The 19,041-nt window shown below is 39.9% G+C and overlaps 1 protein-coding gene across 1 annotated transcript; it reads left to right on the forward strand.

Annotated features, from left to right (window-relative positions):
* Positions 1–1,754: 1,754 nt before the first annotated feature.
* Positions 1,755–5,026, forward strand: LOC111010924 ((3S,6E)-nerolidol synthase 2, chloroplastic/mitochondrial-like). The gene is made up of 7 exons (XM_088122005.1): positions 1,755–1,987; positions 2,071–2,344; positions 2,978–3,353; positions 3,422–3,640; positions 3,740–3,878; positions 3,996–4,244; positions 4,354–5,026. Exons 1-6 carry the CDS (start codon positions 1,817–1,819, stop codon positions 3,996–3,998), a joined length of 1,182 nt encoding a protein of 393 aa, XP_087978131.1. The 5' UTR covers positions 1,755–1,816; the 3' UTR covers positions 3,999–4,244; positions 4,354–5,026.
* The last annotated feature ends 14,015 nt before the right edge of the window (positions 5,027–19,041 follow it).

A 19,041-nucleotide genomic window follows, 5' to 3' on the forward strand; every position in this document is an offset into this window, starting at 1 on the left:
TGTCCAGCGGGAACGCGCAGCGCAACCGAACGTGAGCTGCTAGATTTCGTCGCAAGAACTTAGATTCGTCGTCAAAAGTTTCGTCGCAAGAACTTAGATTTCTTGTAGTGTTAACTAGATTAAAGAAGGGTGGTTTTATAGAGTTACCCTATTGTTAAGGATAATAGTATCCCATGGCATATTTTAGTTTTAGTTTCACTCAAAATTAGAGATAATTGTGTTATTTTATATACTCATGATCATCTTCTATCCTCTAACCTAACTAATGTGGAAGTTTGTTTGTAGTCGTGGTACGTACCCAACATCTACTTTCTATGTATGCCAGGTTGAATTTTATCTGCTACTATTTGTACCTTTTTTTTTCTTTTTTCATTTTAATACTAAAATTATCCATATTCTCTCTCTGACGTGGAGCCTTATGAACCCTTCTCAAATCTCATCTAACTCACTAATTTGTACCGACCTTTTTTCATTATTCATTTCTATTTATTAGCCAATAAACTCATCATCATCTTGAACTTCTCCTCTCTCTCTATATATATTTTTTCTCCTTCAGTTAAAATACTAATTTAGTCCCCCTACCATCAGTTTCAGTTAGATTTTAGTTTCTATCGTTTTAATTTTGGTTTATTTTGGTGTTAGTACTTCTAACTTTAGTTCTATTTTTAAAATATCTATTTTGATCCATTTACATTTTAAAGTGTATATTTTAGTCTTTTAATTTTATTTTTAATCTCATTTTTCAAAATATTCAATATATTTGTATCCACGATTTTATATTAAAGAATTTTCGTCATGGGTAGAATTTGTGTTAAAATTTTAAAAATAGATCTAAAATTGTAAATTTTTAAAGATACACGACCAAAATGAAAATTTTAAAAATACGGAAACTAAACTAAACATCTTAGAAGTAGGACCAAAATGACAAAACTGAAAATATAGGGGATTAGATTAGAATTTTATTTTATTTTTTTTCTTTTTCCTTCTGCCCAGGCCACTTGCAGCAGTTTTATTTTTTAAAAGTTAAAAAGACCGATATGTCCTCACACTAAATATCACAGCCATTGAATTTGAAATAATAACCAATTTTTTTTCATTTATAAGAATATAATTTTTTATATAATTTATTTTTTAAAAATAATTTAAAAGTATTTATAAACATTTTATTATTATTTCTATTTGTATTTGATATTAAAAAGACAATTTTAAAGAAAAAACTAAAACAAAAGTTATAATATTATATATTTATTTATCACTTTATATTTGTAGATAACTTTATGAATATAATTCTTTAAAAGAAATATAGCTTACAAGGTAAATCTACAAAATATAAAATATAAAATTATTTACTATGAAAACATCTGTTAATATCTGGTACACTGAAGAATAAAAGGAGGAATCTGCTCGAAAAAGGACTCTCCTCTGATTAGCTAGTTGGTGAGGAATTCTTCCAATATCAATAAATCGATTGTTTCACTCCTGTGTTTTTCAAAAAGAAAAAAAATCTCATGTTTCTTGGAAAATAGATATGTATTTTTTTATGAGAAAGAATAATTATTTTTCTTATCACATATTTCAACTAAAAGATTGATTTGAATTCCTACTGTAGTAGCAAATTTTAACACAAAAATGCATACAACGTGCAAAAAGAACCTTGCTGACGCCGACCATAAATCAACCTCTGCGGTATGGTATTACGTTGACATTCTATATAATTCAGTTCAAGGAATTCCAAAATATTTCATATTCTGCAATCTGCACTTTAATTTCTGGGTTCTTTCATTTGGTATTTTTCCTTTCTCCGACAGTTTTAAGAATGGCATTGTGTCTATATGCGTCCTTTAAATCCTTAGTTCCAACAGTAAACATTCGCAATGGTGGCGACCACACGCCCTTATCCAATAAGAAACAAAGTCGCATCATTATTCCTCGTCCCTCCAAATGCTACAATCACAAAAACCAAAGCCCTCTCACTTCTAATTTTACCGTAATTATTCTCTGCTCTCTGCTCTTTTAATTTCTGTAAATGAATTATATTGTGATTAACAGAAAATAGTTGTAATTATGTAGGTGCAGGATGAGTATGGTGCAGGAGCTGCAGCAGCTAAAGTGGAGATTTTGAAGCATGTTCTTACAGAAATTGGAGACTCTTGGGAATGTTTCGACCTAATTGATGCAGCCCAACGCCTTGGCATTGACTACCACTTTCAAGAGGAGATTGAAGCTCTTATGCAGAAGCAATACATCGCATTAAACGCTGATCAATTTCATCCAAACATTGATCTTCACAAGGCTTCCCTCATTTTTCGACTTTTTAGACAACAAGCTTATCTTGTTTCTGCAGGTACTTGTGATTCCCTTCCTTTTAACTAAAGTTTTCAAGTTAAATTAGTATTATAATAATAATAAAAAAAAAAACCCCCAACACCCATGAATTCAAGAATTATAAAACTATATTTTTATTTATGTTTTTGAACAGATATTGAACGGGAACAAGAAATAAGAAACTTTTTTTTTTTTTTTCAAAGTTTTTATACAATTTTGAGAATGTTTCTCTAAACAATGAAATAAGGAAAATAAATAGCTATAAAATGCTTAAGTTTCTTAATAAAATTGAAAACAAAAAAACAAAAAACAAGAAATCCAAACCGAAACGTTACCAAAGAGGCCCTCAGGTTTCAACTTTTAGTTTTTGAAAATTGAACTTATAATAAACACTACTTCCCCTAAGGTTTTGTTAACAACTCATACGAAACTACGAGTCGAAAAATCGATCAATTCAGATCATGCGTTTTGAGAATAATCGAAAATAACATGTATCGTTTTTTAAACATATTTTTTTATTGGGTATATTATTTATAAAACATATTTTTTAAAAATTAAATAATTATTAAACAGGTAAACTTAATCTTTAATTCATATTAATTGTTTAATACATGACGGCCAGTGCTTCTTTTTTTTTTTTTCTGATCAACAGATGTGTTCAAAATTTTCTTGGACAACAAGGGAAAGTTGGATGAAGAGCTAAAACATGATATCAAGGGGCTGACAACTTTATATGAAGCTTCGCAGCTAAGCATGCAAGGAGAGAACATACTTGAAGAAGCTCAAAATTTCAGTGGCCATTGGCTTAACGCTTGGGTTTTGCACGTGGAACATCATCATTCACCCACTTTCGTGCATAATACTTTAAACCACCCGCATCACAAAAGCGTGGCGCAATTTATGGTGCCCAACTATTTTGGAGATATCCAATGGACCAACAAATGGATACATATTTTGCAAGATGTTGCAAGATTTGATTTTAATACAACCCAACGCCTTCGCCAAAGTGAAATTGCTCAGTTTTCAAAGTAAGTGTTCAAAAGAATTATTAACAACTCATATATACGATTTATTGATGTTGGTTTTTGTTGATTAGATGGTGGGAAGAAACAGATTTGGCCAAAGAGTTGAGCTTTGCCAGAAATCAACCAATTAAATGGTACATGGGCTCCCTAATTTGTCTCACGGATCCCTGCTTTTCCGAAGAAAGAGTCCTACTTGCACAGTCCATCACCTTCATTTATCTCATTGATGACATTTTTGACGTCTTTGGGAGTCTTGATGAACTGACCTTGTTCACACAACTTGTTTGCAGGTTGGGAAGCTAACTCAATATGTCGTTTTTATTTTGAAATTTCACATTTGATTTCTTTTAATATTACATTATTTGACTTACTATTGTGCCTATGTGCAGATGGGATTTGGTAGGTGTTCAGAAATTACCAAATTGCATGCAAATAGTCCTCAAATCTCTATTTGAAGTTACGAACGAAATTAGCTACAAAATCTATCAAAAGCATGGTTGGAATCCGGCTAGCTCTCTGAAGAAAGCGGTATATTATTTCTAATTTATTGATCAACAACCTTATTTCAATCAATACATGGATCAAATTTCATTTTGAAAACCCTTTTCAAAGAGAGAATAATTCAATGTTCCCTTTTGGGTGCAGTGAGCTAAATTATGCAAAGCATTTTTAGTGGAAGCAAAATGGTTGAGTTGTGGACATTCACCGAGTGCAGAAGAATATTTGAGAAATGGAATTGTTACCACCGGCGTCCACGTTTTTTTAGTACATGTTTTCTTTTTGTTGGGGCAGCGAATAAGCAATCAAACTGTTGAGCTTTTGGAGGATGATTTAGATATTATTTCGTGTAGTGCAACAATATTGCGACTTTGGGATGACATGGGAAGTGCCAAGGTGGAACTTATAATAAAATTATTACCAACTTCATGTTAATAGCAAGATATATAACGATTTAATTAATTTACTGAAGTTGAAAATGATACCATATGATATTTGTGTACAGGATGAGAATCCAGAAGGGCGTGATGGGTCGTATGCAGAATACTACATGAAGGAGCATCCAAGTATGTCGTATAACAGCACACGACAACATATGATATTGAAGATTTCTGAAGAATGGAAGATTCTCAACAAAGAATCCGTTTTATCAGCCAACTTATTTCCTGCCAAGTTCATTCAAGCCACTCTTAATATTGTAAGAACAGTTCCTTTGGCACATAATTATGGCAAAAACCAATCCTTTCCCACCTCTGAGCAGCTTATACAACAGTTGCTATTTCATAGTGTGGAAATACATTAGCGAGGTCGTTTAGTGTGTTTGACATGCCTTTTAAAGTACTAATAGATAATTAAAAGTATTAAAAAAAATTGAGTGTTTGATTAAAAGTTTTACGGTAAAAAATACTTTTGACATTGCTATAATTTTCAATAATCAAAATAGGTTGAAAAAGTGTTCTTCAAAGGAAACATTTAACTAAATTTTTTTCAAACTTAAAGTGATTATATAATAAATGTTTTTCTTAAAAACACTATTTTTCAAAAGGCATGTTAAACACACTTTTTTCCCCTCCAAAATGCTTATATAGTTGCATTATTTTAGGTAATTTATAAGGTAAGGTTATGTATATGTTCCTTCCTACCTGCGATTGAAAGATAATTTACTTCCTTTGTGTGTTTGAAAATTGTTTGTTTCTTCAATATTAATGTTATTAAATATTTGATAATCAGTCCTTGATGTAATATGGTTGTGTAAATCGTATTTTGGTCGGAACCTTTTTTCCACTCGTTCTCTTTATTGTAAATAGTTTTTTTTTTTCTTTGAGTTCATTTCATTAGGTTAAAATAGGGGTTAATCCAAATCTATTTTGGTCTAATTTAAGAAAATATTTATATAAAAATTTAAAAGAATTACGAAACTAGGCTATATTTCACTCTCTGGCCTTCCTGTTTTAAATACATACATTCTCATGTTTACATAAAAAAGATGGAAAATCTTATTATTTTAAGAAAAGCAATTCGTGATTATATAAAGAAAATGGAAAGAAAGCATTATTTTTAAAACGAATTGTGTGAGATAAGGACAGAATAGCTAGATTTTAATTTTTTTTTCCTTCAAATTATATATTTTATTTTTTGAAAAATCTTTTAAGTTATATATGTTATATGACTAATATTTGGTTAATCTTTAAAATGGAAAGAGAACATTATTTTTAAAACAACATTAATGTTTTTTTTCAAATTAAACTATAGTGGTTGATACTGTTAAATAATATTTCCAAGATGTTCAAGAAGTCTCTAGAATCCATTAAATTAAATGGTTTGTCAAATGTTGTTCAAAAAACCTCCTTAGAGATAGAAATCTCTAGAACCCACCAAGTTAAGTAAGCTTGCTCAAGAAGCTTTTCTTTGGAAATTGAAGTAACTAGAATGCAAAATGTGGCAAATCTATGACCACTAGATCATCATCTTATCCAAAGTTAATATGTGGCATATTTGTAGCCACAGAAATTTGCTTGATGAGGAAGTATAGTTGGACTATAAATATATAGGTGGGCACCCTGCTTGGCAAACCATCCTAAAAATCTCGAATTCCAAGTGAGTTAAAGTGTGAGTGTGAGGCTTGCTGAGATAAAGATAGGGAAAGTTTCTTATGAGAGATTTGGTTCTCCGTTACAAAGAAAGTTTGTAACTACTTTATTGAGTGGAATTTTTTTTCCTTGCCCGTTAGAATTACTGTCTCATTTTCTTCTTCTTTGCTCTTTACTTCTTAGATATGATTCTCCTCTACCTGATTCCAATCCCCTTTTTTTTCTTTAAAACAAATACTGTATCTTCTTATACGATATCATTAAGAATGAATTATTAGTGGATAATAGTTTTAAATATGTATGAATAAGATTATAAGATTAAATATATGGATTTAGTTCTAACAAAAATTTCCTATTTGGATTAAAACTATACCCTGCTAAAAGTACTTTTGAAACGTTTGAAAGAAACAAAAGAACCTTTTTAACTTACATACTGTGAAATTTTTGTTAGAACTAAAATTTTCTAAAAGTATCTTTTAAAACCGCCGCATTGCCCCATCCCCATATATATATTAAAGCCCAAGTTTAAGCCCATACAAACCCACCCAAAATATCTTAATATTAATTTTTTGAGATAATGTCTTTCGGAGGGATATTTTTAAACTTAATTTCACAAATGTTCAAAGTTTTCAAATTTTACACGGATTTTTTTGTAATATCAATTTTACCCTTATTTATTACATTTACTTTTATTATACTTATTTGTTTTGGAAATTTAAAAGATTTGAATTCCTAAATTGTAATCATATTCCTTTAATTATCGTGGGCCCAAACATTGATTCACTCCTTCAAAAAACATTTATTCCCATCATTTACCATTATTATTAGTGGAAAAAGTATCCAATAATTTCATCTCTCTTCGTGTGTAAATTCCGATCGATTGTTGGAAGCCGCTGTCGACGCATTTCAGATTTGATTCAATAGGTTCCTCTTCGTTCGAGCACTTTTTCCCCCATATATCCCAATATATCCCTATACACAAAAAGGTAAAGAGTGCAAGACAATCATTATAAGATATATCCCCATATATCCCTACACATAAAAAGGGAAATGCACAAATTTGTTATGGTGCTTTGTATGCTAAGATCAAACTCACTGCAAGATATATTCCCATATAACCCTATATATACAACTATTGGATACTACTTGGATATGTAATGAACATTAGGATATATTGGAATATATACAAAAAAAAAAAAACAGTACAAGAAAAGGGCTTAACAGTACAAAAAAAAACAAGGTTTTCAACATTAGGATATATTGGAATGCAAACTTTTCGATCGGGATAAACGGAGACGAGTTGCTCCGGTGACGGAGAAAAACGAAGGTGGGGACCGGACATGAAGGAGCGGACAGAAACGGAACAATGGTAGAACGGAAACGGACTGCTCGATGACGGGAACAGACAACTCTGCGACGGATACAAAGCAGACGAATGGAGGAGCAGACGAAATCAAGGTGAATCGTTGGAGAAGGCGCAAACAATCGGAAAAATAATCCCAACGAACGGAAAAGAAGACACGAACCGTCACTATTTTTGAATTTGGGGATATTTTTGGAGGTTTTCGAATTTGAGGGATTTGAGGATATTTTTGGATATTTTGATATTTTAGCTTCTTTTGGTAAGTATCATTAAGCAAATATAATGGAATTCAAAATATAACATTCCAATTAATGAATTCTAGAATTTAAAAATCAATTAATATTAGTGTATATACAAAAGGATAGTTTTATAATTTAAGTGATGGATATCAAGTATGTTTCGTGACAAAAGTATAAATTCATATTAATTAGGTTCTTTAAATAATCCTCTACTAATCCCTAATTTTTTTTATCTTTTTTCTTTTACAAAAGAATTTTTTTTTTTAAATTTTCAATATCTAAATTTTGACATGAAATGATGACAACCCTAGATTGAATTAGAATAATATTTGTTGATTGGACAACTGACAATTCATAATTTGTCTCTCCCATCGTGTATCGTTTTCACTACCAAATTTTTCCTGTATTTTTACAAAATTTCCATAACTTGGCCTCGTTTCCATTATAATTTGGACCTTTGGTTCATACATGATATATAATTAAAGCATAATAGTTAACGTTGTTTTTTTTTTCTTTTTTTTATTTTATTATTGTTTATTTCAAGGAATCCTTTATAGGTGTGCAATCTTTTTCAGTCTTCAATAATTCATTTCCTCTAGACTACTACAAAACTTTGGTCATATAAAATAAGCATAAAATTTGGTGACATTATCGGGTAATAATAGTATACCAAATTTAGTAACTCAAGACTCATACGTAGAAACTTCTAAATAAAGTTACAATGATAAATGGATGTACATAATAAACTTATTCAAATATTTATATCATTCCAAAGTTACAGTGGCTCAATCTTTTCATATCATCCACAAAATTCCATATATAAATATTAGAATTTGTCCTGTGCTCTTGTCCAGTTAGATATAGAGGCATATTTTTGAATGGCTAATAAAAATTTATTAAAAAAATATTTAATTTGACTAATGTTCATAAAGTTACATTTTAAAACCAATTGAAAATTAAATGAGTAACCATTGTCTGTTATAAATTTTTCTAATATCATTTTTATTTTTTTGGCATGGTTAACAAATTTAATTAATAAGAATTTGATTTTTTTAAAAGAATTAAAATTTCTTAAGATTCAAGTTTAAATTAGTATGGTCTCTCCCTTCTTTTCTTTTCAATCTGTTTATGTAAGAATATGCACAACAGTGTTCTTCTGATCCTAGCTCGAACCCGGTCTCCGGACCGACCTGAACACTTGGGCGGACCTGCACAGGAAGGTGAACACTCCGACGCTCAAGTCAGTATAGGTCGGACTCTCAGTTTAGTTCGAGGTTCAAAATCATACCTGGGTGTGGAGTGAAGTCCTCTACTTATGGGTGGTAGTCCCGTTGATCTCGCGACGGTTACACCCGATAATCTCGGGACTGACGGTTACACCCGGTAATCTCGGGACCGACGGTTACACCCAATAATCACACCGCTAACAGCTGCTCACCTCGGACCCGCCGAGCTTCTTGGTAGATCGGACCTTGACCAGGTCGCACCTCGGCCCTTATACTTAGCACCTGTCAACGCTGGTGGTGGCAATCTTGGCGGTCCGAGTTGGGCATGACTCATGAGTCATCCTAAGCACTAATAGCTGTCCTCCACGTGTCTAGGGTATTTCATCCCCCAAACATTGGCCCCCTCTCTGTCTGGTTCGATCTTGACCTGGCAGAGAAGTTCATTCGATTCGCTTTGGACACGTGGCGACTTCCTGTTCGTGGAAAAATACCACTGTTGCGGTAGATTTATCGTCGGAATATTCAAATATTCCGACGCTTCGGATTTTGGGACGATCCTAGCCGCTCGTTGATTACACGTATACGGTGGGGAAATTTTTTCGATGAGCTATAAATACCCCCAATCCTTCAGGTCATACCTTACGCTTCCTGAATTCTTGGAGTTCGATCTGAAGGCAGCTCGAACCTTTGGTATGTCGGTCTCTTTCCTCTCACTTTCTCTTTCGAGCATAGTTTCCATGTCGTCCTCTTTTAGTAGCGACTTAGGATCCGATGAGGATTTAGCTCGTAGGTTAGAGTCCGAGCTCGAGGAAATAGAAAACTTTAGGTTCTCCGACGATGGGGAGGATAGTGATGCTTCCACTTCGGGTCAGGGTTTGGAATACCCTTCTAGGATACCCGAGCACTACCTCGGACCCCTTCGTAGGGGGTTCGCTATCCCTGAAAACATCCTCCTTAGGATTCCGGAGGAGGGGGAGAGAGCTGACAATCATCCAGAAGGATTGGTCACTCTCTACTTCAAAATGTTTGAGTACGGTCTCAGACTTCCCCTTCACCCTTTCGTCCAAGAGTTTCTTTTCCGAACTGGGCTGGCACCGGCTCAAGTGGCCCCCAATGGGTGGGGTGTCATTTTTGCTTTGTCCATTCTTTTTTGGTTACGAGCTTGGGACAATGAAGAGGTCGAGCTATTGGATGTTGACCAGCTCCTCGTGTGCTTCGAAGCGAAAAGGATAGCCAAGAAGCCTGGTCGGTACTATATGTGCGCAAGGAAGGGCGCAGGAGGCATAGTTAAGGGGCCGACCTCCATCAAAGACCGAGGTGGAGGCCAAGACCGAGCTGTTGAAGAAGGAAGAGGACAGACGCAAGGCCCAGCTCCGAGCTGCCCATGCTATCACCAAGGGCCTGAAGAAGGAGAAGTTCCAACTCCTCAAGGAGAAGGACGACATGCTTCAGGCGCTTGAAGCGAAGGACGAGGAGCTGAAGCGTGCGACTACTGAGCTAGAGACGGCGAAGGAGCGTCTCAACAACGGAGCCCTTTTGGAGGAGTCTTTCAGGCAACATCCTAACTTCGACGGATTTGCCAAAGACTTTTCTGACGCGGGCTTCAAGTTCCTCATTAAGGGCATTACCTCCGACATGCCTGACCTTCAGATCGATCTTAGTGGTCTAAAGAAGAGGTATGCCGAGCAGTGGGCGTTTGGGCCTAATGGCACCCCTGGCCCCCAAGCGTTGGTGAATAATTATGTCAGAGATCTGGACTCTGACTACTCCAATCTCGAAGAGAACCAGGTCGGCACCACTCAGGAGGGCGCTCCTCAAACAGGCTCTTAGGCGATCACCTTCTTGGGGTCGCAAGGCGAGCGGTCCCCTCACCTCGGGAGCAGCTGAGGCCTTTCTCTGTCCTTCTTCTCTTCTCTTTTGTTTGTAAGCTTTAGGGCAGAGCTACAAAGCCTATAAGCCTTGGCTCTGCTCTCCATTCAATGAAGAAGTTCTTATTTGTTTTTACTTTGGTGTTGGCAACATCGCTCATTTCTTTGCTTTTTTTTAAACTTTGTAGCCAACGTCACCTCGCACCTTTTACCATTGAGATCGCGCCTTCCCTTAAGACTTTGAATTTGAATCTCCGTCTAGTATTCAATGCATTGCACCAACTCTGGACTTTTAACATTGCACCCTTAACTTAAAAACGTTAAAAGGCTAAAATCCTAAGTCCGTAGCTGTCCTTCATATCGCACCTCGTAGTCCTAGGTTCAGAGGCTTGAACATCCTGAACTTTTCACATCGCCCCTTTACCTTGAGGGTTTCAATTTTAAGTTCATCAGTGGTTTTGGCATCGCACCTCGTACCCTTAGGTTTTGGAGGATTGAATTTTAACCGATTGCTGGAATTTGATCGTGTGGGAGTCCGTGGCCCCCATTTAATTTCTGGTCGAACTCGGAGTAATGAAATTAAATCATCTTATCTGTTCCGACCATAATCACATTGAAAAAGTTTTTACAGGTCCATTGAGAACCATTTTGGCATTTCAAGGGTAATAACGCTTCAGGTGCTCCGCGTTCCATGGGTGCGCGAAGACGTCTCCTTTCAGATCGGCCAATATGTTCGTCCCAGGTCGGACTATTCCCTTGACTTCAAACGGCCCCTCCCAGTTCGGGTCAAGGGTACCCACATGGGTTTGGACCTTCCTTAAGACCAGATGTCCGACTTGAGGGGTTCGAGGTCGAACGCGGATGTTGTAATGTCTGGCCATTCTGCCTTGATGCTCCGTCAGGCGTAGCTGGGCCATTGCTCTTCTTTCCTCCAATAAGTCGAGGTTGAGAAGCAGCTATTCCCCATTTGCTGTGGCCTCGTAATGGTCTACTCTGTCAGATGGCATGCCGATCTCGACTGGGACCACAACTTCGGAGCCGAAGGGCAAGGAGAACGGGGTCTCACCCGTCGACTCTTTTTGGGTAGTCCGGTATGACCATAGAACCTCTGGTAGCTCTTCAACCCACCGGCCTTTCCTGGAGTCTAGTTTAAGTTTGATGCCTCGCTTGATGATCTTATTGACTGCCTCCACCTGCCCATTCGCTTGCGGATGTGCAGGGGAAGAGCTGAGGTGACTTATGCCAAGCTTGCTGCAAAAATCTTTGAACTTTGTGTTGTCAAACTGCTTCCCATTGTCTGTCACAATGGCCTTCGGTATACCAAAGCGACATATGATATTTGTCCATACGAAGGACGTGACTCTGGATTCCGTTATGTGGGAGAGCGCCGCGGCCTCGGCCCACTTTGTGAAGTAATCCACAGCAACCACACCGAACTTGGTCTGGCCTTTGCCCAAAGGGAAATGACCAATAATGTCTACCCCCCACTGTGCGAATGGCCACGGGGCCGGTGCCCAAAGGGAGATTGGGGTGAGCAGCTCGGGAGGTTGGTGGATTATGTTTCCGTAGCGTTGGCAATTGTCGCAAGTTCTAACGAACTTCTTGGCGTCCTGGCTGAGAGTCGGCCAATAGTATCCTTGTCGGACCACCTTGGCCGACAGGGACCGGGCGCCTGAGTGATTGCCGCATACTCCCTCGTGGATTTCTCTGAGGACGTATAGGCCCTCTTCAGGGGTTAGGCATCTCAATAGAGGCAGGGAATAACCGCGTCAGTACAACGCTCCACCTCGGACTACGAACCGAGCTGCCTTCCTCGCTAACGTTCTGCGCTCCTTGGGGTCGTGTGCCGGATTGCCCCTAATGAAGTCCATAATCGGGTCCATCCATGAGGGTGCTGGAGCGCCAATCTTCATCAGATCTTGCTCCAAGATCGAGGGATTATTAAAGATCTCGACGGGGACCGACCTGGCCAGGTCGGTCTCGTACGCTGATGCTAGCTTGGCCAAGGCGTCAGCATTAGAATTTTCTGCTCGGGGAACCCGGCTTACTTCGTAAGTTCGAAACTGGGCGAGGTACGATCTGACCTTGCCCAAATACTTCTCCATTTCGGGAGTCTCTGGCTTGGTATTCTTCCTTGATCTGGCTCACAACCAGCTGGGAGTCGCTGAAGACCTTAACACAAGAGGCCCCCAATGCTCTAGCGATTCGCAGACCGGCAATAAGTGCTTCGTACTCAGCCTCGTTATTAGAAGTCCGGAAGCCGAACCGCAAGGCATACTCAAATTGCTCGCCTCCTGGTCCGAGCAAGAGGACCCCGGCCCCGCACCCCCTCTCATTGGAGGATCCGTCGACATAGATTGTCCACGGTAGGTCGGACACGCTCAGCTCGGAAGGTGGTGTGAGCTCGGCTATGAAATCTGCCACTGCTTGTCCTTTCAATGCAGTTCTAGGTTCGAACTGGATGTCATACTCACTCAGCTCCATTGCCCACTTCATCAGGCGTCCAGAAGCTTCTGGCTTATGGAAGATGTTTTTTAGGGGCATGTTAGTGAGCACCACCACAGTATGGGCTTGGAAGTATGGTCTAAGCCGTCGGGCCGAGATGACTAAAGCGAGAGCCAACTTTTCCATTTGAGGGTATCTGGTCTCGGCCTCGGTCATAGCCTTGTTTGTGTAGTAGACTGGGCTTTGCCGCGTTTCCTCTTGCCTGATTAGAGCCGAGCTGATGGCGGTGTCAGACATTGCTAAGTACAACTGGAGCTTGTCCCCTGGCAAGGGCTTGGCGAGCAAAGGTGTCGAACAGAGGTAACTCTTCAACTGCTGAAATGCTTGTTCGCACTCCGCTGTCCATTCAAACGGCCCTTTCTTTCGTAGGATTTTGAAAAAAGGAAGGCACTTATCTGTCGACTTTGAAACAAACCGGTTCAGGGCTGCAATCCTGCCATTGAGGCATTGAAGCTGCTTCAGCGTCTTGGGTGCTCCCATCTCGAGCACGACTTTAATCTTTTCGGGGTTAGCCTCAATCCCCCGGCCCCCGGCTGTTCACCATGAAGCCAAGAAATTTTCCCGAAGAGACTCCAAAGGCACACTTAGCTGGGTTGAGCTTCATTTGATATGTCCTCAGAACCTCGAAGGCTTCGGTCAGATCGGGAAGATGTGACTTAGACTGCTTGCTCTTTACAAGCATGTCGTCCACATACACTTCGATATTCCGGCCGATCTGCTTGGCGAACATTTTGTTCACCATTCTCTGGTAAGTCGCTTCTGCGTTCTTTAAACCGAAGGGCATGACCTTGTAACAATACAGACATTGGTCTGTTATGAATGCGGTATGATCTTGATCTCGGACATGCATCTTGATTTGGTTGTACCTAGAGTAGGCATCCATGAAGGTGAGCAGTTCGTGCCCGGCCGTGGCGTCCACGAGCTGATCGATCATCGGCAGTGGGAAGCAGTCTTTCGGGCATGCCTTGCTTAAGTTCGTAAAGTCTACGCACATTCTCCATTTCCCGTTAGATTTCTTAACTAATACAACATTAGAGAGCCACTCGGGATACAAAATTTCTTTTATGTATTCAGCTTTCAATAGTTTGTTTACTTTCTCAACAATTGCATCACTCCTCTCCTTGTTTATAGGTCTTCTTTTTTGTTTTACAGGTCGGAATGACGGGTCTATGCTGAGGCGATGCGTCATAATCTTCGGGCAATGCCAGGCATGTTCTCATGAGACCATGCGAAGACGTCCGAGTTGGATCTAAGGAAGTGGATTAGCTCCTCTCTGTCGGTGGCCCCCAGCTTAGTTCCTATGCTTACCTGTTTCTCGGGACTAAGCAGAGGAACAAGCTCGAGTTCCTCAGTGGGCACGGAAAACTCCCTTCTCAGCAGGTCGGCCTCGAACTCGAGCGACCCATCTGTTGGATCGGTATGGCAACCCTAGAGGGGGGTGAATAGGGTTTAATTAACAAAATATAATCTTTTTAATAAATGAGCCCAATTTAAATAAAAATAATACACTTTTTGAGATATCCAATTTTAACAAAGTAAGATAAAATGAATTCTAAGGCAAACAAGAGAAATTTAAAGCAAACAATCAAATTCTAAAATTAATTGCAAAAATAAATAAGAGAGAGAGTTAGAGAAATTTGACACCGGGAATTTTTATAGTGGTTCGGCACAACTGTCCTGCTCTAATTCCCAATCACCTCTTGGGTTGTAAATTGAAATTCTGACTCTTTCCACCGTAGGAGTCAAACCGGTACACTGCTCTTCACAAGAGCAAAGACGATCCTCCCCACGGTGAGGATCACACCGTTACAATGAGTTGAAGATTTTGAAACACACACTTACAAACTCTCAAATAGAGTAAATATACAAATTTGAGCTCACAAAAATTTCAATCCTCACAATAATAAATTTCTCTCACAAATAAGATGGAAAGAAAAATTGAGAACTTGGAGAGATTAGCAAAATGAAAATTTTGAAATTATGGAGGATTGAGAATAAGAGAATTGTTGTTTGATTTTGAATGAGAAGTTTAGTTTAAATAGAGGGAAGAAAATGGTAAAAAAAATCAAATTTAATTTTAAACCATTAGATCTTAATCATTAGGAATGAAGGGTTGAGATAATTTTGAAAAAGAATTAAGTATAATATATATATAATAATGATAAAATAAAATAATATATATATATATATATAAAAGTGATGTGACAAGTTTTTTTAATTATATATATATATATGTGTGTGTGTGTGTGTGAGAAACGGTAACTTTACAATTTTTTTTTTTAAACTGACAGCATTTAATGTGAAGTGACTTTTTTTTTTGACAAAGTTACCAACGGTAACTTTTGACTTTTTCTTTTTGATTTTTTTTGATTTTTTTGATTTTAATCTTTTTCTTTTCTTTATATATATATATATATATATATATATATATATATATATATATAGTTTGTCACTTGTCAGCTTACGAACTGTCTACGTCATCTTCTCGGGTATTTTTCCTTCCAATTTGTTTCGATCGTCACTTCTCCGTTTGAGCTCCGATTTGGATGATCTAACAGTCGTTGGAATCGTTGTAACGAGTTCTACACTGTGAACACTTTAAAATACACAAAATGTCAATAAATAAAATTAAGTTTGTTATCATCAAAACATTAATTAATTAATTAATTAAAATTAATTAATTTGAGAATAAGGCCAAAAAGCCAACACCATCCCCACTGGCTTGATCTTCGAGGGCGCATATCGATGACCCTTTGAGTGCGGAGGCATAGCATTCCCTCGAAGCGGTCTGCTCTCCTCGGACTGTGCCCACGCCATTAGGGGTGGAATACTTCAAAACTTGATGAAGTGTTGAGGGAACAGCCCGAAATGAGTGGATGATGGGTCTCCCAAAGATGGCGTTATAGACCGATCCACCGTCAATCACCACGAACTAGGTCATTTGGGTGACCTGTGTATTGTCTTGCCCAAATGTGACCGGCAAGTCGATGCAACCCTCTGGGGTGACCGACTCTCCAGAGAACCCAACTAGTGGTGTCTGGCTTTTCTTCAATTGCGACCTTGTCCATCCCAGGGCGAGGTATGTTGGTAGGGACAGGATGTTAGCAGGCGCGCCCTCGTCTAATAGTACCCTTCTGACCACTACATGGTCAATCAAAGGAGCGATCACGAGTGCATCATTGTGGGGCAGGTGGACTTCCTCCAAGTCTGCACTGTCGAAGGTGATTGGGCAGGTCGGCCTTTGCTCCCTGATGATGCACACTTCGCGCCTGGCTGCACGGGCTAACTCTTTTCTTTTATGTCCGGACTGGCCCCCGCTTGGCCCTCCGAAAATGGTATTGATGACCGCAAGTCGGTCAGTGCGCCGGTGCGGCGTCCTCGAACGCTTCCTCTCTTCCTTCTTTTCTGCCGAGCTGGTCCTGGGCTTCCCCACGAATTTCTTGAAGTAGCCATCTTGAATAAGATCCTCAACTTGGCGCTTTAACTCCCAGCAATTCGACGTGTTATGGCCGTGCTACCGATGGAAGCGGCAATACTTGTCCTTGCTGCGCCTCTCCGGGGCTCCCCGAAGCTTCTCGGGTCGTTTGAGGAGTTTTTCCATTCTAGACTCCTCGATGTTCGTTAGGATCTCGGAGATTGGAATCGTGGTCGGAGTGAAGCGTTCGTTAGGATCTCCGCCCTTCGATACTCAGCTCGGCCACTGGAGAAAGATCCCTTGTCCTTGGACTTGGGATCCGTCTTTCCTGTATCTTTTCCACTTCTGCCCCGGTCGATCTTTCTCTCTGGTCGGCCGGTTTTGGTTCGGAGGAGCTCCTGCCCATCGATGACTTTCTTCGCCTTCTGTAGCACTTCGGCGAAGGTGGCCGGGGTCTCCTCTCCAAGCTTCACCGTGAGGGCTTCGTCGGCTAGACCGGTGAGAAAATAGCACATGGCCGAGTCATCGGAGCAGTGTGCGACCTTCAATTGCTCCTCTTGGAACCTGGTGACATACTCCCGTAGCGTCTCACCTTCCTCCCGTCGCTGTCTTTTTGTCATAGTGCCGAGAAGAGAATTGGGCGATGAACTCCCTTCTCAGCTGAGGGTAGGTCGAGATTGACCTGGCTGGCAACCTCCGATACCACAAACGCGCGCTGGGAGTAAGCGCGATCTGAAAGGCGCGGCATTTGATTGCGTCTGATGCCGCTTGAAAGTCCATGAGGCCCTCAAAGACCTCAACATAATCCTTAGGGTCATTTGACCCGTCATAAGGTTTCACTGTAGGAGCTTTGAACTTCGGAAAGATTGGTGCCTCCAGAATGTCCGAGGTGAATGGTGATTCTCCCAGGTCTTCATCGCTTAGTGGACTTTCTTTCTGCTCACATTTGGCCTTTAAGGCCTCAACCTGAGCATCGAGCTTGCTCCTCAGCTGGTCGAACTCCTCCCTCATGACCATCCCTTGGGAGTTGCTGGGTTGTGAGAAGACTCAACCTGCTGGTTGGAGCTTCTGTGCGAGCGGGATGGTGACTGTCCTTTTCGGAGGGATGAGTCTCTCTTTCTGTTAAGATGCTCACGGAGGTCTCCCCTCTGGTGAGTGTACCCCTCACCCTCATTTTCTTCGAGATGCTCCTCCTCGACTGGGCCGAGGTGGGAACCCCTCTGTTCACGTATGTCCACGCGCGTCACCCGGTTTTCAGATCGGGATCCTGCGCCTGCAGCTTGTACCATTTTGTTATACATTTCTTCCATGGATCGCATTTGCGTGCGCATTGTCTCCATTTCTCTCTGGAGTGCGTTAAAATTCTCACTCGTTGGAGTTGGGACTGGGCGCCCTGGGTGCCCTTCTTAAAAGTCCCACCTCGGCCACGATTGGCCTTGGATGGCCTTGGGTGCGCCGGTGGTAGAACATGCGTGGTGATTCGTGCCGACCTGAGGAGAGGTTCCGTTATTAGGCTGTCGTGACCTTGCCCTTCTACCACCCCTGCTCTGACCTCCTTCTGGTGGGCATCGTCGGCAGCTAGAGTTCTGCGATCTGCCGTATTGGTCGAGTTGGCTGGTTGAACCATTTTCGCTCGCGTTTTTATTCAAAAGAATTGGGATGACTTAGATTGTCGTAATCCCCACAGACGGCGCCAAATGTTTATGCAAGAATATGCACAACAGTGTTCTTCTGATCCTAGCTCGAACCCGGTCTCCGGACCGACCTGAACACTTGGGCGGACTTGCACAGAAAGGTGAACACTCGGACGCTTAAGTCAGTATAGGTCGGACTCCCAGTTTAGTTCGAGGTTCAAAATCATACCTGAGTGTGGAGTGAAGTCCTCTACTTATGGGTGGTAGTCCCGTTGATCTCGCGACGGTTACACCCGGTAATCTCGGGACCGATGGTTACACCCGATAATCACGCCGCTAACAGCTGCTCACCTCAGACCCGCCGAGCTTCTTGGTAGATCGGACCTTGACCAGGTCGCACCTCGGCCCTTATACTTAGCACCTGTCAACGCTGGTGGTGGCAATCTTGACGGTACGAGTTGGGCATGACTCATGAGTCATCCTAAGCACTAATAACTGTCTTCCACGTGTCTAGGGTATTTCGTCCCCAGACACAATCAATATTTCACATTGTTCAAAAAACTTTAGGGCGGTTACAAGCTGAATTTTGCATTTGTCGTAGAAAAATAAGTAATATGAAAACGTTTTTCACAAACCACCAGTCACATCTGACTTTATATAAATTGATATATGGCAAAACTAGGGCCTACATATCCGATCCACTTGTTGATTGAATGACTCTGACTTTTATCTTTTAAATTTTTAGCTACACTTCATTTTCAAGTTTTAATATCCACCTCATATCTTCGACAATCAATATGAAAAAAGATCATTTCAATGGATTTTTAAAATTGGTATGCCAACTGATAAACTA

Source organism: Momordica charantia (genome assembly GCF_013281855.1).
Source record: "Momordica charantia cultivar OHB3-1 chromosome 3 unlocalized genomic scaffold, Mcharantia_2.0 BLBB01000003.1, whole genome shotgun sequence".
In the NCBI taxonomy this organism is placed as follows: Eukaryota; Viridiplantae; Streptophyta; class Magnoliopsida; order Cucurbitales; family Cucurbitaceae; genus Momordica; species Momordica charantia.

Excerpts from the sequence above, each read along its gene's own strand:
- LOC111010924 (XM_088122005.1), top strand. The coding sequence starts at position 1,817 with ATGGCATTGTGTCTATATGCGTCCTTTAAATCCTTAGTTCCAACAGTA. Across the intron at positions 1,988-2,070 it reads CTCTCACTTCTAATTTTACC|GTGCAGGATGAGTATGGTGC; the intron begins GTAATTATTCTC and ends GTAATTATGTAG. Across the intron at positions 2,345-2,977 it reads AGCTTATCTTGTTTCTGCAG|ATGTGTTCAAAATTTTCTTG; the intron begins GTACTTGTGATT and ends TCTGATCAACAG.